Genomic DNA, 24,045 nt, shown 5'->3' with positions numbered 1-24,045 from the left:
CCTAATAAGTATCTAAAATAAACCAAACAAGACAACCCTTGAAATTGAGCTAAAGGGCAGGAAATTTTGAAACAACTACAGCAAATTAATTACTTCCACCTTATACCAGGGCATATAATAGTAACTCTAGCTCAAGTAGCTCTTGTCTCTGCAAAGAGAAAAAAAAAAAACATCAGTGGCATGAAGTATAGGAAACTTTTGTGGGCATAGACGAATTCTTTGACTTACTATTTTTATAGTGGTAGAATAAGAACCATGAGAAAAAGGGGAATGTATGGACATCAGTCACAGTATCTAGTCTTTTTTAAAAAGACAAGTGAAAAACAAAGCTAAAGGACAGTAGAGGATTCAATTAAAATTTTCAAATTGGGAGACCAGTAAGTTTTGGTAGGATAACATAGCAAAAGAGAATTGTGGTGCAAGTTGTCAACCTGTTCCAGTTCCAGCCATTCTTTGTACCTTCTGATTCTGTTATTGAGAGAGAAGACAGGTAGGTGGTTCCTGTGACATTTTGTGTATCTAGGATTTAAAAATTTATGTCATGATTCTGTCTTACTTCATTAGTGTGATTGAGGAACTTGTTCAGGAATATTTCAAGTATCACAGCCTATTGAGTGGGTCTTGTTCTTGTCACTATCCTCAGTTTTCTTCCTCGTGATAACAAGGCCCATGTATTTGCTTCTGTTTGTCATCCTAGTCTGTGTGACCTGAGTGATCTGGAATACCTTGATGAGGAGTTCCACCAAAGCCTGCAGTGGATGAAAGACAATGACATCCATGACATCCTAGACCTCACGTTCACTGTGAACGAAGAAGTCTTTGGACAGGTCTGTTACATGCTCACTGAAGGCTGTTGGCTGCTGAAAAGTGAATTTCATGACTAAGATCAAATGCTAGTCTATTTGTGGCTCACTGGATGATTTAGTTAGTAGCCCAGGGCTACTAACTTATAGTAAGCTTGGGTACAGAGATTATTCTAATGCCAATGACAGTTTAAGATGTTTTCATTTATAGGTTATATTATATTATATATAATATATAATATGTTTATATATTATAAATAATCTTTTTATTTCTACCTCAAGTGGATATGAGTTATGGGAATATCTAGAGATATCTAGAAATATGAGAATATATCTTATACAGAATACATTTGAATAGTCTCGGCAATCCCTGAGTTGAATATTAAATTATTTAATTGTAATATAAAATTAAGATCCATTTAGATTTAAAAACTGTGAGTGTTTACTTTGAAACAAGAGAGATATTTTAGAGAATGCTTGAAAGCAGAGAAATACTGGTTTTATTTAAAATTTGATGGAAGGGAAGACTGAAAAGTGTCTGTCAGGAGCTCTGTATTAGTTTTCACCAGGCATTAGGATTCACCTGGGTGTCTTGTACTTTATGTGCTTTGAAAATGTTTCTGTTCTCCTTCAAAACATCTTTTATACTGGCTCAGTAGGTGTAGTTGAGTCTAAACCTTAGATTAACCCTTTTCAACCTGTGGGTTGCAAACTTTTGGGGGTTGAATGATCCTTTCATGGGGGTTGCCTAAAGCCATCTGCATTTCAGATATATATATATAATATATATATATATATATATTATTTATTATACCTCATAGCAGTAGCAAAGTAACAGTTATGAAGTAACAACAAAAATCATTTTATGGTTGGGGGTCACCATAGCATGAGGAAATGTATTAAAGGGTTGTAGGCATTAGGGAGGTTGAGAACCACTTTCTTAAATACTTCTCCTTACTTGTGGGATGTGCCAGGTGCACAGAAGGGCCAGACTTCACTTCATTGGTAGCAGTTAGCATCAAGTGTATTATTTTCTGATCAGTTCTTTTGCTTTTTAATGACAGATTACTGAACGAGAGTTAAAACCAGGGGGAGCCAATATCCCAGTCACAGAGAAGAACAAGAAGGAGTACATTGAGAGGATGGTCAAGTGGAGGATCGAGAGGGGGGTGGTACAGCAGACCGAGAGCTTAGTTCGAGGTTTCTATGAGGTAAGGCAGCAGTGGCTGATGTCTGCAGTCCCTCAACTGGGCTGCCTGTCCATTCTCCTGGGCTTCATGTATAGACTAGTTTTTCTTTCCTCTCTTGCTGTGTTTACTTTTGTTCTTTTATTTCAAAAAATCAAATATATTTCTATATGTCTCCAGAGTACACATGTGAAAGCTTACTGTACATGTCATAAGAGATCACTGAAATGAATGGCACACTGAGTTTAGGTATTTCATTTTAATGGTTTAATCACTATTGATAACATGGAAGTTATGATTCTTACTCATGCTTAGGTATGCATAATCAAAACCTATACTTGTTATGTGCAATGATTGTGTGTACAGGCCAGAATTTATCACATGTATTCCATGTAACTTTCTCTGTAAGATCACTGGATCTTTTTCAAAATAAACAAAAAAAAAGCAACAAACAACTAGATTGATCAATGGTGAGTTGTGAAACAAAACCCTCCAAGTACTCACCAGACCCTGCCTTGCTTAGCTTCTGAGACCAGAGACGACCTAGAGTATTCACTGGGATATTGTGATCAACCAATACAAAAATTCTAGAGGCTAGCCCTACCAACTTTTCAACTAGAAGCATGTCTTGTTGAGACATGAGAGTATGACAAGTTTCACATATTAGCACCAGGTATTACCATAGTCCTCTTGAAATTCCCTGTGTCCTGCATTTCTGATGAGGCTTCCTTGTGGCTGACATTTCTCTGGGCTCCTGAGCCATGTTTGTGCCATTTCTACTCCACAGGTGGTAGATGCCAGGCTAGTGTCTGTCTTTGATGCTCGAGAACTGGAGCTGGTCATCGCTGGCACCGCTGAAATAGACCTCAGTGACTGGAGAAACAACACTGAATACAGAGGCGGTGAGGTTCCATTTAGAAATGTCTAGATTTAAGTTACAGGGGGTGCCTAGTTCAAACACAGGTCTGAGCACAGAGCAAGACAAAGGCACTTGCCTTAATCACTGGTCTGCTGCTGTTTTCCTCGAGACATTGGGCAAGGTCGGGCCCTTCTGTACTAGTGACTTACTTCGTTAGTCAAAAGGGGAAGGACTGTTTACACCCCATCTGAGGATGTCATAACTCCTAATTGCTGATGAAGAAATGTGATCCTAAGAACACCAATTAACTATTGGATGACGTTGTTGGTGAGGCATGGGGACCTTATACCCAGCTGGTTAAGCCCCACCTGACTGATCTACATTCTAAACCTCCAGATGCCACACCCTTTGAGCTTCCTAACAGGCACGGGTTTGCTACAGTTCCTTGAATTCTCTGTCAGGTATACCTCACAGTTAAAATATGAACAGGAACAAGATAGAGTTCTCAAAATTCAGCGTGTCCATCTACAAGGCCCTGGAGCATCGAGTTTGACTGAAAAAGAAACTGTTGTAAAATCATTTTGAGTGGTACTGTTTTGAAGTGGTTCTCTATAGATCAGTACAGAGTTTTACTTAGTCATTTGGAACAACGTGATTGGTTTGGTTCCTTATTAAGAAGCTGAAACCTAAGGATAGCCTGGAGTTTTATTGAATAATTTTAAGCAAAGACAGTATGTATTTTCTGGGATGTGTTGTAGTGTTAGGGTTTTCTCTGAAAGGCTGTGTTAAATTGAGGTTTCCACCATTGCTATTTCTGAAGTCAAACTGTAGTAAATTTTCTCCGATTGGACCCATATAGCATCCATATATGATGTTGGTTATTACAGATAACTTCATTAGCTCAATTATTATAATTATTACTAATGAAAATGTGATTTCTCTGATACCCCACTTAAATGTTGTGGTAAATATTATTTCCTTGTTTCATACTCACAGGAGGGTCTAATAGCAATACATAATCAAATTAGCCATTTTTGTATTTCCATAGTCTTAAGATTTTTATTCATTATCTATGAGTAAGTCGAGGAACTATTTTAGTGGGTAAGTCTTCCCAAATGAGACCTTAGAAGAGCCCAGATAAAGGACGATACTTGGCTGCCATGTTTCCAAGTGCAGTGAGTTGGCACCACATAAGACAGAAGTTGTGCTGTCACTTACCATCTGTTCAGACAGCAGCTGTTTGTGGACAATATGATGGGATGTCATTCTTCTTTCAAAGTAGGCTTAGCACAAACAGTGAAGGCAAAGCAGAAAGGGTTAGCTAGGGAGGCCAGGAAACTTTAGTGCCTTGGACAGCTAACACACTGATATTTTGCTCACCAACATAGTCTTTACAAAGACTGGACCCGGCTGCCATGCCTGATCTAATGGTGTTTAATCTTCACTCAGACTCTTTCTTCTTCAAGGGGAATCAGTACCCTTGATGAAACAGCAAACAATAAAGTGGGATTTCCTGGTAAATTTTATAACTATGGGGCTGTGAGGATGCATTCAGATTAAAGATAATTCTTACTCACTTTCATTTTGGGAGTATAACACAGAATTAAATAAAGTAGTTTTCATAAAATATGACTATCAGTTGATGTAAGTCCTTAATTGCTTGTGAATTCCTGTCAGCCCCTTCTCTTTGACCTTAACTATCTTTCACTGAGAAGTTAGAAAACACATAACTACTGTTTAAACCAGATCTGTGAGATAATATTGGCATTTTTATGTGAGATAATATTGACATTTATCTTATAAAAATGTGAGATAATTTTGAAATTTCACTAAATTCTTCTAAGTATGGAAAAAAGTAAAACTGTGATAATTAGTTGAAGAAATTAAAGGTTTATTCCTTATTTATTAATAGTGTGAAAATAATTTGGTTTTATTTCTATTTTAATTCTTTTTGTGTTATTGGGGAATTGAACCCAAAGCTTTGCCCTGCTTTGCCATTGAGCTATATCTTCCATCTCAATAATTTGGTTTTATAATGAATTATAAATAGTATACATAGCTTTTAGGGAAACACTTAGGATTGAAATAGGCAGCTTCAGAAAAGTTTCCATTCTTCTTTCTTTGTATAAATTGTGTGATTAATATGTCTCTTTTTCATCAGGAAGTCCTGCAATGGTCTGTTTTCTTTGTCATTAGATATTAGGTATTTGAAAATGGTTTCTTATAGAAATAACTGAAAGAGTTAAGCATTTCTCATCATAGCAATTATATTTTTCAGAAGTGATGGAGCTAAAGTAACTCATTTGTTGTTCTTCCCACTGCTAAATGAAAACAGAGATCCATTGTTTTCATTTGTGCTGTGTTGTTTAACTTTTGATACCCATATGATCATATTTACAGTGTTGTTCCTTAATCTTAAATTATAAACAACATTTAAAGATGTTAATTTGTGCATAGGGTGGTGGTCTTTTGTCATATTTCTTGGTAGTTTAAGGTATAAGAGTCAAAGTAACATGAGCTTTCATGGTGGTTTATAGGGTATCATGACAATCACATCGTAATCCGGTGGTTCTGGGCTGCAGTAGAACGATTCAACAATGAACAACGACTAAGGTTGTTACAGGTAAGATGCCATTAGTTCATCATTTTTTAATACAATAATATGTTGTTGAAAGTGTGCACATTTTTAGTAATTGCTAGGTATTCTTCATAAATACAAACCTTGTTTATCTGGCTATGACATTTCCATACCCTTTTGACTGCATATCCATGTACTGCATCACCAGCCAGAGAACTTCTTGGGGGTTGTGGGGAAGTGCCGATGCTAGTCTGAGAAACCGAGGATTGACATGTGCCCTCAGGACAGTTGGGTCCTTCTGGTGACAGCCAGTGGCACCCTGCAGTCAGCATCTTTATCAGAAAAAGAGATGTTCAGTTCAGTTTGTTGACATAGTTCTTTTCCTTATTTGACTTTCCATAGTTTATAGAACAAGGGCATTTTAGAGAAGTCACTGTGTTTTGTGACATATATAAAAGCTGTCCATCCGGGGCTTGCTGGTACAGTATTACAAAAGTATTAGACATCAGGAAGCCTTGTGGACATTAAGACAGGGCCATACAAGTCGGCTCAGACTTAGTACTGTCGGATTAAGTAAGGGTCTGGAACTCAGATTTGCAGGCCACAAAATTCCTAAAACTCATGCTGAATTGATGACAGGCTGATGCTAAGTGGGTTTAGGCTAATTAATAGACCCATGTTGTTCATCTGTTACGGGAAATATGCCTGCTTAGAACACCTGAGCAGGTCAAATGCAGAGAATGCTTTATTTTCCATAAATACTTTACAACCCATTTCTCTGTTTAATTCACTTCTCTTTCTCCGAATGGCTGAGTGATTGTCACAACTGTTTTAGTTGTCCCATGTTGGTGAAACTTTGACTTCTGATATTCCCTACTTGTGCCTCCTTCTCGGGAGTGCTACATAGCAATAATGATGTTCCTGTCCTGGATGAGGTCTCTGGCTTCACCTTTCCCTTCTGTTTCTGTGCTTGATAGTTCGTTACAGGCACATCTAGCATTCCCTATGAAGGATTTGCTTCTCTCCGAGGGAGTAATGGCCCAAGAAGGTTCTGTGTGGAGAAATGGGGGAAAATCACTGCTCTTCCCAGGTAAGGTGGAAAGTAACACAATGTAGGGAAGCCTCAGATTAATTTATGTTTCCTAGTAGTCTTATTTATATAGTGAATGTATGTGTATATGGAGCCATCACTGTTTTATATGAAGACTGGAAAACTGGGAAGTTTGAAAGATAAAACTTTCTCTGATTACCTTCTTTAATAAAGTGGGGAGAGACAAGATACCCTGTTTGGTCATGTGTAAACGACTTGCATCTATGTGTCAAAGTTCAAGACACAACAAAGGTAGAAGATTTACTAGCTTTAGTAAGACAACATCTGACATCATACTTACGGCTTGACTCTAGAAGGCAATAGAAGTTTGTCTTAGTTAGGGTTCTATTGCTGTGATGAAACACCATGACCACTAGCTATATTTTCTTTAAGTTAGGTTTGTTGGATATACAAATTTTAGGCTATTTTTTTTATCATGGAAAGTCTTTCTCCTTCAACTATGGCAGTTTTGCTAGGTATATTAGTTTTAGTTGGCCATCATGGCCTTGTAGGACTTGCAATACAGTGCTTCTGGTTTTCAAAATCTCCACTGATAAAACCAACTGACATGCTATCGTGGAGGAAGGTTCAGGAGGCCACAACCTTAGACAAAAACCTATAGGCAGCCAAGGAATGCTAAGAATGGAAGAAATAGTCTTCCCTGAGGAAGAGCACACCAATTGATTATACAGTACCAAATGGTCAGAAATGAAAACATGTATACAAGTAACATTATATAGACTGAGCAAATTGTTTTCATGTTATTTAAGGAATACACACACACACACACACACACACACACACACACACACACACACACACACACACACACACTTAAAGGTAAAGAGGCCACAAATCTGAAAGAGAGAAGGAAGGGGACATGGAAAATTTGGAGGGGAAAAAAGGAAGAGGGACATGATATGATTATATTATAATCTCAAAAAATATTTAAAATGAATAAAAACAAACAACAACAAAATCATCATGACTAAAAGCAAGTTGGGAAGGAAAGGATTTATTTCATCTTACAACTTATAGTCCATCATCCGAGGAAATCCAGGGCAGGAACTCAAGGCAGGAGCTGATGCAGAGGCCATGGAGGGGAGCTGCTTACAGGCTTGCTTCCCATGGCTTGCTCAGCCTGCTTTCTTATAGCTCCCAAGACCACAGCCCAGAGATGGTACCACCCATAGTGAGCTGGGCCCTTAAACACCAATCATCAATTTTTAAAAAACGTGCCATAGTTTTGCCCAAAGGCCATGCGATTGGGGCATTTCCTCAATTGACTTCAAAAATGACTCTAGCTTGTGTCAAGTTGTTATAAACTAACCAGCACAATGCTCACATGTGTTAAGGATGTGATAATAACTGTTGAGAATGACTTCATTAGAAACACTGCTGTTAGGGAAGAGGACTCAGTCTAGTGAATATAGTCTACCTCTCTAGCATATATTATCTGTGTTGTCATTCCATTTGAATACTCTGCACCTGACTCTCAACACTGCCATATATCTCATTGGGGTGGAAAAGCATTTCTTATTGCTTCTAGCAATAAATATACAAGACTGGCAGGTAGGGCTTGTGAAGAAAAGCATGTATGAGGTTAAATGGAGGCAACTCAGGGGCTTGCCTAAGAGCCTCACCTACCTGTGCATACCACAAACTGGGCATTGTAATTCTGCAGCACAGACTTAATTAGCATCTTGTTTATTTGATGCACTAAGTTGGGTGACTGTGACTTTTATTACTTAACGAACTAGCTTATTTTACTATATTTTACTTGTGTGTGGGTAGTGAGGTTTTTCCCCCTCCCTTTAGCACATGTTTGTATCTTAAAAACAGATTTATCCTTTCTTAATAAGGTCTTTCACTATTCTGAGAAACTTAAGAATAAGCATAGAAGAAGCAGGAAAATTCAGATTAACTGTGTGCTACATTTCTATTGAATCTGTTTCGGTGAAAGCATTGAAGTTTATGGAATTGACTGCAATAATGATAGGTATAGGTGCTGTTCACACTTAATCACTGTAATTTTCCTGAAACTTGTTGAGCAGAGAAAGATAGTTGATTTCTCCTCTGCCTTATACCGAGGACTCACTAAAGTCATTTGCCTAAGACATTTTTCTCATTGGCCCTGCATTTGCTGCTGGTCATTGCTGTGGTCGCTGTGATATCTGCCACCACCACTACAAATCAGGCAGTGGCATTGAAAAGGCTGGAAGTTAGAAATTCTGGGTCCAGTTCCACTTTGTCACCATCAAAGTCTGGGATCTTCAGAACCACCACTCTCTGAATTTCAGGGTTCAGATGGCTTATCTATAGACATCTGGAAGGGGTGGTGTGTTGGTTTGGTACACCAAAAGGTTGTTCTAGATTCTTGGGGTTGTCTGCACTGGCATGTCTACTTCCCCCTGGTAGTTCCAGAAAGTTCTCATGCTGACTCACTGTAGATGGAGATGTTCCTCAGAATCATTGCAGAGGCACAATTGGGTAACAGCTGTTGTCGTTTGTCCTCTCTTCCTGTGCAGCACCTGGTTCTATCCTGATTATAACATGGCACAAATAAAGGTGTTGTTATCCATTTCCATAGAGTAGAAAGAACAATGCCTGCCTCAGAGGTTATTTCTGAGGCTTAATTGAGATAATGTATTGGAAAGTCCTTAGGGAGTGTATGCTTTCTTGTTTCTTCTAAAGCCTCTATTCCTTAACCTCTGTAGCTACTGTACTACTCAGAAGAAAATCTCTCTCCTTCCCTCCCTCCCTCCCTCCCTTACACACACACACACACACACACACACAGAGAGAGAGAGAGAGAGAGAGAGAGAGAGAGAGAGAGAGAGAGTTTAGACAAAAACAGAAGACAGACAACTTCAGTTCATTATACTATAGTTTTGCCAGAAGTAATTTCTTCACTGACAACCTGGGCATTGTCCTTTATGAGATTTAAAATAACATTGGAGTGTAAAAAGATCTGTCAAGTTGGTTCCAACCTAAAGATGTTATTTTTTTATTACTGAGTCTAGTATTCCCAAGACCCAAATATATGCATTCAAGCCATTTTCCTGCTGTTTCACAGTACATACATGTGAGTCACAGAGCTAGGAGCTGGTCTGTCTCAAGCCGGCCAGCTTCAGTGTATTCTTTTCCCTCTTAGTGATTCTGTGTCTAATGTTTAAGTTGTGATGCTGTACATACATACTAGATAAAACAGATGGAGGTCCTCCTTACTAAAAGTAAATGTATTTCTAAAGTCTCCTGGCACAAGTTTGGCGTCATCTTCTTATGAGAGTATCTATAACCTGCAGAATTGGAAGGGTGTGAAGGGTGACAGCAAGCTGTTATTGCAAGCCAGAGTGATGACAGAGAGCCTCTTGGTCTTTTCAGACAGACAATTTGGTCTTTCAACCTTCAAAGCAAGCATGACTCTTATTCTTTGATTACCTAATCTCATTTTGTGGTAGCCCTGGGTAGCCCTGATCACAATGTGCCCCCAAGAAATATACTAAAGTATATATGGTAGCCTCTGAAGCCAGAACAAGTTGTATCCATGACTCCGCCTCCCCTTCTATAGTAATAAAGTAACCAATGATTTAGCTGACTTGAGACTTACTCAGTGGTGTCTCCATGGAGACTAGCAGCCTGAACATATTACTGCATTTCCTCTGTTTTGTGGTTGGTGGTTGGGCTAGCTCTGGATTTGCATCTCTGTAGAAGACTTCCTGCCCCCTGGAGCTCTGATGGATTTTATGAGTAAAGAGTAAACTCACTTTATGGCATTTCCTCTTCACAGTCCAAAAAAAAATTGGACTGTTCCCATGCCAGCCTGCAGAGTACACAGCAGTCCTCTCCGTCATCTGGACACAGAGCTCCCAAGTTCATCTGAGGCTTTTGCCAATGGAGATGGAGAAGCATTAGAAACTACAGTCTCTGTAGAAGCGTGGGGTTTGACAAAGGAGAAAATGTTAATTTGGGAAATTAGTTGTATCAGGAGACTATTAAAAATAAAATGTCAACCCAAAAGTTAGGAAATTAAGTGTAAGAGCTCACTACAAAATAGGTGTCTCAAGGAAACAATTTTACACAATAGAATAGGATTGTAATTTTGTGATCTTTGAGCTCAGGTTGACCTTGAGTTTATGACTTCCGGCCTTAGCCTCACTCTCAGGAGTGCTGGCCTCAGAGGCACACACTACCACATCCAATGGAATAGACTCAGAAAAATACAATGGTTGTCTCTCTCTCTCTCTCTCTCTCTCTCTCTCTCTCTCTCTCTCTCTGTCTGTCTCTGTCTCTGTCTTTCTCTCTCTGTCTCTCTCTCTCTCTAAGAACCTTTTTCTCACTTTAAAATTCTACTTTTTATTCTTTTTATAAAAAGAAATTTTTTGCCAAGGAAAATACATTTTAAACTACCTTAAGTGTGTATAAGTGTGCACATAAATATCTGTCTACAGTCCAACAAGAAGATCAGTTCTGTTCCCATTTTGGCGAATCTGTTTCTTCTTATCTTCAGATACCCACATGTGTGCACACATGCACATTAGTTTGAAGACAAAAGTTGCACTGCATAACCTGTTTGCAAGCTGCTTTTTGTGTATCACACCATTAATTATGAACCTCTTTCCATGACTTTAAACGTTGCTCTTCAGTATCATCAATAATGCAGTTTTTCTTCCTCCAGTGAAAGAGTGTTGTCTACTGTCAAGGCCAACTTGCATCTAGTAAATAGGTAAACAGCAGAGGAGTCCTGAAATAAAATGCCGCTTTGCTCAATTAAAAACTAGTCAAACAAGGATGAGCCCTGGAAACACCCTTTGATTACACTTCTTTTGTGTATCTGTCTTGAGGTGTCCAGCCGCTGGTGTCTGGGGTGACTGTGAATGTGAGAGGGACTTGTGATAGTTTCTCATAGTGGAATCTCTAATACAATGTTCTTCTTCAACACCTTTCCCCACTGCCCTCACACACAGCTCTGTATAACAGCAGTATTTAATAATTGTACCCTATTCTGCCATTTAATCAACTTATTAGCATATTAACACATGTAAATGTGATACATCTTTTGGATTGGCCTTTACTTTGGAAGGTAGACTGTGAAGCCAGGCTGGTGGTGCCTACCTGTAATTCCAGAAAACAGTCAAAAGGGTGGAATGTTCAAGACCAGTTTCAAAGTCCCTATTTTAAAATGGGGAGAGGGGAAGTGGTATCTAAAAATGGACCAAGGTAGAAAGTAAAACACTGAAAGAATCTGCATATTTTAGTGAAGGGTTCTCTTGTTACCTGCGGCAGAGGGTGACATGATCCAAGTTAAATTAACTAGCAAGCTTGTTAGTTAGCAACCCTTGAGGGCTGTTTCATAACTCATTTCCTTAAGTATATTGGTGGGCAGCAGACAACACAACTCTTAAAGAATAGCCATTCCTTTACTTTGGCTCCAAGAGCATAAACTCGGTTCATCTCTTATCACCAGCCTACTCCTTGACACACTTACCTCTCACCTGGAACACTGCAGCAGGCAGCCAGCCAGCCAGACTGCTCCTGTTCCATCTACCCTGACATCTCTTCATCCCATTTCTCAAGGCCATCTCTCCCCGTTACTTAAATCCTTCAGGTGCTTACGTAAAATTCATACTCCTTCCCAAGCACTCCAGGGTGGGAGACCTGGCCAGCCCATCCCCAGCTCCAACCTCAGCCCATATGTGCCTCAGCTGCTGGCCTCTCGGCTACTCTTCAAACATAATGATCCACTTCTGGTTCAAGACCGTGGGGCCTGCTTGCCTTTCTACTGGCTCTTTTGTAACCCTGAGAATTCAGCTGCCTTGAGACCCCATCAGAAAGACCCATCTGACGTTGTCACTCAGGGTTCCTGTCACTCACTCTGGCAAAACTATGTCAGAGGACTTACCCTAATCCACTTATCAAGTTTAGTTGGTAGCAAATTTATTACCTTTCCCCTTTCTAGATTATAACCCTATGAGGACAAGGACCTTGTTTGAATTGAATATGGCTTTGATCTTGGCAGTGAGCCGAGCACTTGACACCCACTGCATGTTTGTGGAATGTTTTTCAACTTGACTTTCTGCTCATCTGAAAAGCTAGGGGCTGCTACTAGTGCTCACATTATAAAGTGTTAATGTCTAAATAAGGTTATACATGCAAAGTGAAGGCTAACACAGCAGACAGTAGGTGGAAGTGAAGAAGGAACTTGCTTGGAATGCATAGTTTGAGGCACTTCTGCTAGTTGTCTGCAGGACAGGAGTTCCAGCTGCAGTAGTATTTCACACTGTGCTCATAGATCAGGCATCTTTACTAAGGTGACCTCATGAGACACTGGAGTAAGACTTAAATAACAGATCTAATTCCCTACTACTTGCTTTGAGCAAGTACTTATGTGACATATAAATTGGTCTCTGTCCATGTGGCCTTAAAACAGAAAAAGTGGTGGTCTTTATATGAATGAATAGTTGGCATTTTTGCCCACCAAATAATATGAAAAGCAGGTTGTTGGAGTAATAAATACCATAGATCTCCTCCACATGACTTTCCCTTTATTAAGCACCTGGTCAGGTATTCAATAGTTTAAATAGATATTTATGACCTAGTGTCAGCAAGGATTTCTATTCTAAACTTCTGGCCCAAGAAGATATTAATAAGGATACTAGAAAAAAATTATTAACTTTTTTAAAGAATTAAAAATATTAAGTTATGGCAAGTTATAACTTTATTTGTGATATTAATGCTACCCAGGCTAAGAAAACTGGCACTGGATACCTTTACTGAATTCTGTCACTGGGTGGTTGGTAATTTTGGATTTTTCATGCTGATTACAACCATTGTTCATCTTCTGTCTTATCTAGATCCTATATTCTCTGCCATCTCCCTGCACACCCAACCCCTGTTCCCTTTCACCCATGACATAGATGGAAAGGCTTTGCATGAGCACACCAACGTCCATCTGGCCCATCCACCCTTTCTGGCCTGTCCAGCCTTGGCCCTGGTCACTTGCATTTTTCTGGTTTCCTGCTGACACAATGCTTTCTCTCCCAGACTTCCAGCCCATCTGTTGGGAAACACCCTTCTTGTTGATCCAGAAAAGCTCTGCACATCTACAAGTGTTTCCAGCCTTGGCATAGACAGTCTCCTGTACAAAACCTCCCCCAACTTTGCTGGACAGACTTATAAGTCATTGTATACCACCGTATGCTGAACTACAAATAACCCACAGGAATCTTTTTGGATTATTTAGACAAAGGTGTCTTAGTCTTCAGGAATAATGCAGCCCAGATCTGGGGTTAATGGTTTATCCAACAGAGCCAAGGCATGCTGGGTCTCTGAGCCACTTGCTCCAGGCAGATTCCCCAATGTAGAGCACAAGCTGCTTGACCCTTGGGCTTCCATTCCCTGAGCATTTGAATTCTTTCAGGACAGAGACCAGACCTTTCTTCCTCACCTACCCGAACAGCTCAGTGCTTGACATACAGCATCTATTCAATGAACATTGATTCGGCAAGCGAAGGAATAAGGAAGGGGTCGTGCAAGTTGAAGATTGAAGTTTTGATCATCAAAGGCACTCTGCATGCACATAGCAAACTTTCATGATATGGGACCTTCACGAGGGAAGCAATATGGGTATTTTTCTATTAGTGAGATTCTAAAAGTGAAAAGGTTAGATTCTTCCTGAACACTCATTGGTCCCTGAATTGGAAACTTGAAAAGCCAGAACCAGGGTGGAGATGTGAGAGGCAATATCAGAACCCTCAGATACCCCAAAGAAGCCCAGAATTATCTCCTCCAGCCACAACAGCTGATAGAACTGTGAGCACAGCCACTTCCCTTGGAGGGTTGCCTCCAGCACACTTGCAAGTAGGTAAAATTTGGAACTGATAAATCCGTTTGAGATCATACACATGGCGAAAGAAAAATCAGTTTGAGATCATACTCATGGCCAAAGAAATTTTGACATTGAAAAAAACAATGCCTCTCAAGATCCTTGAGGAACTCTCCAGTGTGTTTTTAAGTATTTTATTCGGATTGGTGAATTTAGTGATGCAAAAGTATGAATAGGAGTAAGAAAACTGAGATGTGAAGGGTGAGACCTCACTGCAAGTTGAAGATGAGAGTGTTGGCGCACTCTAACTTATAAAGCATACAAAAGGATTTATTTGATGGCAACACATTTTATTTTTGTATTACACCTGTTACTTCATGATTTTCTCTTCATCTTTTTCCCTCCCTCCTTCCCTCCCTCCTTCTCTGCTTTCCTCCCTCCTTCCCTCCCTCCCTCCCTTCCTCACCCCCTACTTATTTTAAAAACTTGATTTTAATTTCTTCTTTGTCTAGCATTTTTGGGTGCTTGAGGAAAAAAAATACATTTGGGTACAGAATAAGTGAATGCATGAGTACAGTCAACACAGACAGAGAGATGCCCTCATCAGCTAAGTGACTTCCGATGCCCGCTAGGTCTAGGTAACTGACTGACCATAGGAAGCACAAACAAGGACAATCCCAGGGCCCTGTGTTTTAATATCAGAAAAATCTAGAAAGCACCAAGACAGCTATTAAGTCAGACCAAAATGGGGCAAAGGGGTTGGGTACTTGCTTTCTTTGAATGTTCTGTCTGCCTAGATTGAAGTGAGGTAAACTCATTATAGCTTCAGGGTAGCTGACTTTGGAAGATTTGAAAAAACATTCTCTTATGGAGACTGAAAAGCTGGGTGCACTTTTGCTGCCAATATCAACACAGTTCAGAGGCCCTTTTGGTATTTTCTGCTAGCTTTTTTAGGCCATGGAATGAGCTGGAGGAGGGGGCAAGGTGGAGTGGGAAAAGCCTCTGAGGAGTTTTTGTTGTTGTTTGCCTTTTTTTTCCCCTTTCTTGTACTTGACTCATACGACAAGCTGATGGTAAATATTGGGAAATTTATTTAACCGCACGATTCCTCAATTTCCTTATTAGCAATGTTGTCTTGTTTGTATGAAGTTTTGAAATATTTGCAAGCACACAGAATGTCAGTGTGGAGATCCAATTTAGATATTGTATTTCTGACTGGCTTGATGTCTCTCCAGTGTTGGAGACCACCTACCTCAGATTCATTTTCCATGGAGTGAACCTTAAAATGCAGGTCACCAGGAACCCCCAAACTGTCTGAATGAGAACCTCAAGGGACAAAACCTCAACTCTCTGTTGTAAATAACTCCTTGGGTGATTCTGAGGCACTCCAAAATGCCCCATGGAGTACCTCTGTTCTCTGATAAGCCTGAGATTCAGCTTGCTAGTTTGGTCACTGAAAAATCCCCTGGTATCTCCCAGGACCTTCTGGATTGACCAAAACTTAACCATTGTTGCCGGAGATACTGCACATCACTGACTAGCTCCTTAAAATTTCCCTAAAGCTATTTTTCCCCTCTAATTCTTTCTCATATAGGGCAAATGCTTGGAGAGTGCTGAGAACTCCTGGCCCACAGTCAGGGTTGTTTGATACTAACAGAACCAAAAATGCAGCCAGGCAACAGTAAGGTCTCCCTGTTTTCAGTTGGATGTTGGGCTTCCTTGAGGAGACCAAAGGGGTTGAGGTACTATTTTTTGTTGGGCCACGAAAACCATTTAATCTTTCCACATAGCTTCCCCCTCCAGAATACTGTCTGTCTCTAGACTCGTGAGACCTTCTCTAGAGGATCTGTTTACTCAAAAGGAAAGTTAGGTTATGATAACTATAGGTTATGCAATCAGATGTAACTTGAGAAGCAATGATGACATTAGATTATGGAGCAGTAATGGTGATTATGTCTCATGACCGAGGAGAAGCGAAAAAAAAAATACTGTTCTAAGATGAAATGGTAGCTTACTTGGAAGGCTAATATAAGAGGTTTGTTTGCCTTGAGTACAGGACCAGCTTGAACTACATTATATGTTCCAATCTACCCTATGCTACTGAGTCTCTCTCTGTCTCTCCGTCTCCCCCCACCTCTCTCTCTCTCACACACACACAATTGTTCAGTCCTTCCCTTTTTATTGAGAACTGAAAATAGTCCCTAGGCTTGTGGAAATTCCTGGATAAGATACAATAGTGAAGATACTACAGGAACTGAAAGAGACATTCTCAATTCCTGATCTGCCTTGCTTCGGCATTGGCCCTTGATGCATGATCATATCATATTGTCATCATCACATTCCATACCTTTCCTTGAATGTTTGATGACCTTGACACTTGTTACTAGTTTCTGGTCAATGTAAAACAAACCATGCAAACTTAGTGGTTTAAAATGTGCAAGGGGTCAAGCATGGCTTAGCTAAATCTTCTCTGCCTGGAATCAGGTACCTGCTGGGGTTCTTCCTCATCTGAAGACTCATCTGGGGAAGGCAGTGCTTCCAAGCTCCTTTATGTCATTGTGACATTCATTCCTTTAGGCTCTGGGCATCATGACATCTTGCTTCTTCAAATCCAACAAGAGAGCCCATTTCTATTATGTAACATTTAGACAAATCAATACTAACACTTCAGAGAATGAATGCCGTCATACACATTAGGGTGGCTAGTCTAAAGATTAAGAAATATAAATTTGCTGGATAGTTTGATGTCCACTTGACATAAGCTAAAGTCATCTGAGAGGAGCAGACCTCAATTAAGAAAATGCCTTAATAAGATGAGCTGCTGACAAGCCTGTAAGGCATTTTCTTAATTAGTGATTGATGGGGGAGGCTCCACCCATTTTAGGTGGTGCTGTCCCTGGCCTGGTGGTCCTAAGAGAAAGCAGGCTGCCCAGGCATTGGTGGTACATGCCTTTAATCCCAGGACTCGGGAGGCAGAGGCAAGTGGATCTCTGTGAGTTCGAAAACAGCCTGGTCTACAGAGTGAGTTCCAGGACAACCTCCAAAACAATACAGAGAAACCCTGTCTCAAAACAAACAACAAAAAAAAAGCAGGCTGAGTAAGGCATAATGAATATGCCGGTAAGCAGCACTCCTCCACGGCCTCTATCATCTTCTGCCTCCAGGTTCCCGCTCTGTTTGAGTTCCTGTCCTGGCTTCCACCAATGATAAACAGTGATGTGGAAGTATAAGCCAAATAAATCTTTTCCTCTCCAATTTGCTTTGGTCATGCTGTTTCAGTTTAGCAATAGAAAATCTAGCTAATACAGTAAATAAGATGTGGAAAATGAATGTTAGTGAAGATATCAAGTGATTAGAATTCCTGTATACTGCTGGTGTGAATGGAAAGTATGAGACCATTATGGAACATTGGTGGTTTCTTAAAATAATAATACATCATGTCTCAAAATTGTATGTCTATTATAATAGCCAGAGGAACAAACTCGTGTCCATCAATGGATGAATAGACCAACAAATCATGGTATATATGCACAGTGGAGTCATTATTCAGTATTAAGAATGAAGGGAATTCTGAGCCATGATTACAACATGAATGTTGAAAACATTATGCAAAATGAAATAAGCCAGACACCATGAGCACATATTTTAAGATTCTACTTAAAGTACACAGAGTAGTAAAAATCATAGACAGAAAACAGAACAGTGAGTTCCAGGGGCACAGGGGAAGGACAATCAGGGTCTATTTACTGTTTGATGGATTCAGTTTCAGTTGTTGTTAGTGTGCTGGAGCTAGCAGATGGTGCGGGTTGCTGATCCCTGTGTTTTAGTCCCCGTTCCTGATGCTGCTCTACAATGCCCTGACAAAAGCAAGAGAGGGGAATCTTAGCTCACAGGTCAAGGGACACGTCTGTTCTGGTGGCAGGAGCTTGAGTGGGTGATAATACTGTATCCACAGTCAGAGAGCAGAACAAGGATTCCTAGTGCTCAGTTCACGTTGTTTTTTTTAACTGGGTCCAAGACTCAGGATGTTGGCATGGTGCCTCCCCAGTGAGGGTGGGCCTTCTGCCTCAACTAATCCAATCCAGATAATCCCTCATAGACATGCCCCAGAGGCTGATCTGACCTTGATAATCTCTGCAAACACCCAAGCCTCCTAGGTAATTCTTCATCCTTCCAGATTGACAGTCAATGGAAACCATCACACCATGTAAATGCACTCAGTGCCAAGAAACTGAGTAATTAAAAACATCTGCAATGGTAAATTTGACCACAATAAAAGCATTAAAAAGGAAAGATAGGCAAAGGAAAAGGTGAAGATCACAAAACAGTGAATGCTGAGAGTACACTTGTTAAACAAAGAAATGAAACAAAACAGTGACCTGTCTACATATGTCAGTCAAATGGGGTAATAAATATTCCCTGGTTGTCACACAAAGCCTGGCATGTTGTTCTGTTCAAAAGATATTTCACTTCTATATTTACCCCTCACCCCCACTGGAACAAAAATGAAACCATATAGATATATACTTTTATTATTATTTTCTTATTGGTTTTTTTGAGACAGAGTTTCTCTGTGTAACGGCCCTGGCTGTCCTGGAACTTGCTCTGAAGACCAGGCTGGCTTCAAACTCACAGAGATCTACCTGCCTCTGCCTCCCAGGTGCTGGGATTAAAGGCTTGGGCCACCACTACCCAGCCTAGTTCTATTTTTTTTTGTTTGTTTGTTTCTGAGTTTCACACCAGATAGATTTTAAGCCATCCACAGGACTCTGTTTTGGTACATTTTACAAAGGTAAAATCTTTGCCTTGGGGTCCAGGTCTGGGCTCCATTATAAGGAGATAGCAGAAGAATTATGACAAACACAATTCTAGGATGTTTGGTGTTTTGTTTTGTTTTGTTTTGTTTTGAGTTTGCCTGCAAAGATTGATGAGGTGATTTCCACCAATGTGTCCAAGAGTTTGAGTTATCAGGAATGGGAAACCTCAGCCTTAATATTTCACTGTTATTTTAACAGAGCCCTCACATCCCTGTTTCTGTAAGTCATGGTCACATACACCCGCTTTTTTTTATCCCTTTATTATGTCATATTTTTCATGGGTCATTGTTATCTTTGGGCAATTTATTGAAGGCAACCAGGGTAAAGTCCTCTTGGTGACAAGGAAATGTATCTAACAATGCAGCTACTATTGTGTGGTCACACACTATGTGCCAGCCCTTTCTACGAATCGTGTTTCTGTTATTTCGGTGAATCCTCACACCCTTCTGAGATAAATTACCTTATTCTGTTAACCCCCCTGAACAGGCAGTAAGTTTGAGTCTCAGAATTCTAAGAAGACAATTCTGACACACCAAATCACACAGCTGGTGTGGATGGTAGAAGTGGGACTTAAACCCAAATCTCCCAACACTAAGGTTTTAATCTTCCTCTCATTTTGTGTTGCCTATAGGAATAGCAGTTATATTTATCTCACAAGTCAAAAATGATTTATAAAATTTGCAAATTGCTTTTGTACAAATATCTGACTAATAATCACGGCTCCTTAAATTTCATGTTACTTCAGGGTCTTTTGGTGTTTCCTTCTTAAGTCTTAACTACTTAACGCCCACAAGCAAACTGTTGTGCATTCAGGACAGGGCACTTCCTATCCCGTGTCAAAAGTGCAGATCTGCTCCTTGATAAGATGTACTATTTGGAGACTTTTTTTTTAAATTGTGAGTCAGGTGCAAATAACAGGAAAACACACATACCCGTCTTGGCAAAAGAGCAGATATTTCTAAAAAGAATGCTGCACAGAACTGTGATTTAATGGGCATTTTTCTGTGTTGTGAACAGGGAGAAGGCAGGTTATAGCATGGAATTCAAAACACTCACAATGTCTACTGACTTCCACAGACAAGTCTAGCCAGGGACTTTCCCCAAACCCTGAACCACAGTCTGGGCTTTCAGAAACAGTTGCTGTTCTTTCCTGCCCAACAACATGAAAAACTGCCGAGCCACAGACTATCCAAGGGGCATCCAGGCAACTGGCAGTGCTGGAAGTGAATCAAAGTGAATCACTTTGCAAAGCCTTTATTTTGGCCTTTGAACAGAGAGGAAGAAAAAAGACTAAACTTGGCTTTTGCATTCTCATACAACTCAGCAAGTAATACGAGGCATGGAATATATCTTCTAAAGGGTGACATGTAAAGAAAATTTGTATGTGTCCTAAGAAAAAATGCAACTCTGAATTTTTAAGTTGAACTATCTTCACTATTCCAAAAATAACTGTGAAAATGGTAACAAAGAAATCTACATAGGAAAGAGAAAAGCACTCTTGTGGGTACACATGCATGCACACTCACAATCAGGCATGTGTGCATACATGAGCACATGAACATGCCCTTTCATTTTCTCAGCCCCCCTGCTAAACTACACCATGCTTCTTCTGTTTGCAGAGCCCACACTTGCTTTAACCGCCTGGATCTTCCTCCATACCCTTCCTTTTCTATGCTTTATGAGAAACTCTTGACAGCAGTTGAAGAGACCAGTACCTTTGGACTTGAGTGACCTGGGAGGATGATGCTCAGCTCTTCGTGGACGGACAGTTTCAGAAGCCGGCCTCTGAAGAGTGACAGAGCGTTGCTAGTCTCAAGCCCAGGGTTCCATTAGAACAAACTGAGCGCTGCTCTTCAGCGCTCATTTGGGGACTGGCTGCGAGTCCACTTGGAAGGATTGGGGTGAGCTCGGTGCCCGTGGAACAACCCAACAGTCTTTCAATCAACAGTTCTTGACTGCCAAACCTTTCTCATTTGTTACGTTTCAAGATTAAGGTGAACTTGCCCAGGATCAACTCCATGGTGACCTTTAGGGACTTGAGAGAATCTTGAAACTCTCCAGTAAACTAGTTCAAGCCAAACTGGCAGCACTTGACCCAATCTCTAAATTAGCGCAAGTGAAAGAGTATCATAAAAATATCTATTTCCCGGAAGTACATTTGTTTAAGCCCTAAGTTATAACAGAATATTCATTTCTTGCTTATGAGTGCCTGCATGGTGTGCACTAGAGGTTTCAACATTCACAGGACAAGAGTGAAAATGAAACCAAGTCAGTATGAGGTAACTTTAAAGATTTGCAATAAGGTGGTCTGTAACAATGTATATGCAAGTGGTATGTGTGTAATTATGGCTGAAGACAAACTGTTATTCAATGAATTACTAATGACAGATTTTATGCTTTATAATGCATGAAAACAATTTTAAAATAACTAGCAATTAATCACAGCATATCAGGAAAATGTACACAGTGCGTTCTGTTTATTTTTATAGGTTCATTATATTTCTGTTCTTTAAAATGTATATAAGGACCTACGTACCATATTGTATGTACCACCTCTCCATTTTCATGTTCCATGCTTACTCGGGCATCTTGCTAGTCTGTATCCTTTTAAGCACGCTCAAAGGAACTAAAGGGCCTTTTATTTTTATAAAGGTTAAAAAAATTCCCCCAAATATTTTGCACTGAACGTACCAAAGTCGAAGGGACATTACAATATGACTAACAGCAGCTCCATCACTTGACCAGTACAATAGAAGTAGCTTCTAAATCAAACTTCCTTCACAGTGCCATGTCAACCACTGCAAGGACTGTGCATCTAAGTAATAATTTTCTAAGACTCACAATATGTGATAGTATGATGTGCATTTATTTAAAATGCATTAGATTCTCTTCCATCCATCAAATACTTTACAGGATGGCATTTATTACAGATCTTTCGTACTCCCCCTACACACACCGCTTTTTATTTGTACAGCACCATCAAACACTAAGCTTGGTTAGGGAGCCATCAGCAGTGCTGAAGAGATCGTGTCTCTTAGTAGTAAGAATTCTGCTTTCCCTCATCAGTGAAGATACCATGAATTGAAACCCTCCAGTACTATATTTCTAAGCCTGCATTTTCACTGATGCATAATTTTCTTATTAATATCAAGAAAATATTTTCTATGGTCTCTCAAAAACTGCATGGCATCACTGACAAGACTTCTTAATTTGATGAGAGGATATCCTTCATTTTAATTGCTTTGGGGACTGTCCCATGCCATTGTTTGCTCCTTGATTTATGATATAACTAACCAGACACACAATACGGTGAAATGGAGTTGAGGGTGGGAAAACCATTGGATTAACATTTAGTTTGCCAGTGTGTGTGTGTGTGTGTGGGGGTGTTCCAGCCGTTATCTGCATATTGCTTTGAGAATCTTGTTTAGGAGTATCATGGACTTCCTGTGTGGGATGTGGGTGACTTTACATTTCATAGGGACACAGTACTCTTAGGTGTTTTGTACGAACCGTTACTCTCCTGCTAATTAAGCTGTGTTTACTGTTGGGACCCTCAAGAGGAATGACTCTCATGTTGTGTTACTGTGTTAAAGATAAGTACTGGATATGAGAAAATGTTCCAGGAGAAAAAAAAGAAACTATAGAAATTTAGAAAAGATATACAGAATATTTATTTGTATACCATAATTGGGCCAGAAAAAAAAAAAGAACGACTACAACTTTTTGACTGGAATTATTAGTTTGTACTTATTTGTCATGAATACAAGTATATATTTAATTTTTGCAAACTTCTTTTACTTGTTTGTGTTTTTTCATCCTAAGGAAAACAGAGCACATTAACACACTTTTAAAATCACCCTTTGGCACTCAGGAGGCAGATGCAGGCGGATCTCTGTGAGTTTGAGACCAGCCTAGTCTACAGAACAAGTTCCAGGACAGGCTCCAAAGCCATACAGAGAAACCCTGCCTGGAAAAAACAAAAGAAAAAAATCACCCCTGGATGCATCAGAGCATTCCCTAACAGTTGTCACAGGAGCTCGTTAAGAGAAAGCTGCCTTTCTTTCAGAAGTACATTTATAGACCATGTGAGTGTTCATTTGGTTTGAGACACTATGCCACCCACCGCATGCCATATTACTAGCAGAAGATATTTGAAATAAAATGTACCCCTTTATTTCTAATTAATCTATATTCTTGTTGATGCTAAGGCAGCCAACTTCTCAAATAACTGTTTTAAATGTGTCCGGACATTCTTAAAGTAGAGGATTTAGTCTAGTTGTCACTGTTCTGAGAATTGGGAATTATCAAAATTGTAGCTAGCATATCAGAAACCATGATAACCTATCTATTATTCTTTATGGGTAAAATATGAAGCAGAAAATAATAGCTCTATAAAAGTTAAACAACACATCCACAGAATAAATTAGATGTTATTGTACTCCACAACTAGAAATATCCATAAAGATGTTCTTCTGGACTGTGAATCCTGATAACTTAGCTCTTTGCTTTTGTTTTAAGAGATTTATAAATGATGCTACTATTGATATAAAAAACAATTTTGATACCCCATGAGTCTTTCAGAGCACAGGCATACTGTTGGCATTCCCTCCATGCCAGTCACTGTATTTGCTGATGGAGCTACAAGATTCTAAATCTGGCCTTCAGAAAGATGCTCATAGTCTACCAGAGGGGGCATCAAGTTTCCAAAACCATTTTATTTATTTTTTTCCAAAACCATTTTAAATCCAAGATAAAGTTCAACAGTTCATGAATGAAGAGAGAATAGCCTATTCACCCAAGAAGCTTGGTTACAGCTTCATGTATGTGAAACTATGTAGCTGAAAGATGTCATCATATATGTGCTATTTCTCTTGGTAACAACAAGG

General features: G+C 39.7%; 1 protein-coding gene across 1 annotated transcript in view; it reads left to right on the top strand.

The window, feature by feature from the left end:
* Positions 1-22,947, top strand: part of Hecw2 (HECT, C2 and WW domain containing E3 ubiquitin protein ligase 2) — a 196,522-nt gene extending 173,575 nt beyond the window's left edge. The window contains exons 23-28 of the mRNA XM_027396880.2: positions 698-827; positions 1,868-2,014; positions 2,778-2,892; positions 5,387-5,472; positions 6,405-6,517; positions 20,779-22,947. Coding sequence (XP_027252681.1) covers positions 698-827; positions 1,868-2,014; positions 2,778-2,892; positions 5,387-5,472; positions 6,405-6,517; positions 20,779-20,890 — 703 coding nt within the window. The 3' untranslated portion in view covers positions 20,891-22,947. The remainder of the gene's footprint in view (positions 1-697; positions 828-1,867; positions 2,015-2,777; positions 2,893-5,386; positions 5,473-6,404; positions 6,518-20,778) is intronic.
* The last annotated feature ends 1,098 nt before the right edge of the window (positions 22,948-24,045 follow it).

This window comes from Cricetulus griseus, chromosome 2 (assembly GCF_003668045.3).
Source record: "Cricetulus griseus strain 17A/GY chromosome 2, alternate assembly CriGri-PICRH-1.0, whole genome shotgun sequence".
NCBI classification, from domain to species: Eukaryota; Metazoa; Chordata; class Mammalia; order Rodentia; family Cricetidae; genus Cricetulus; species Cricetulus griseus.
This window is presented reverse-complemented; position numbering and strand designations above follow the sequence as displayed.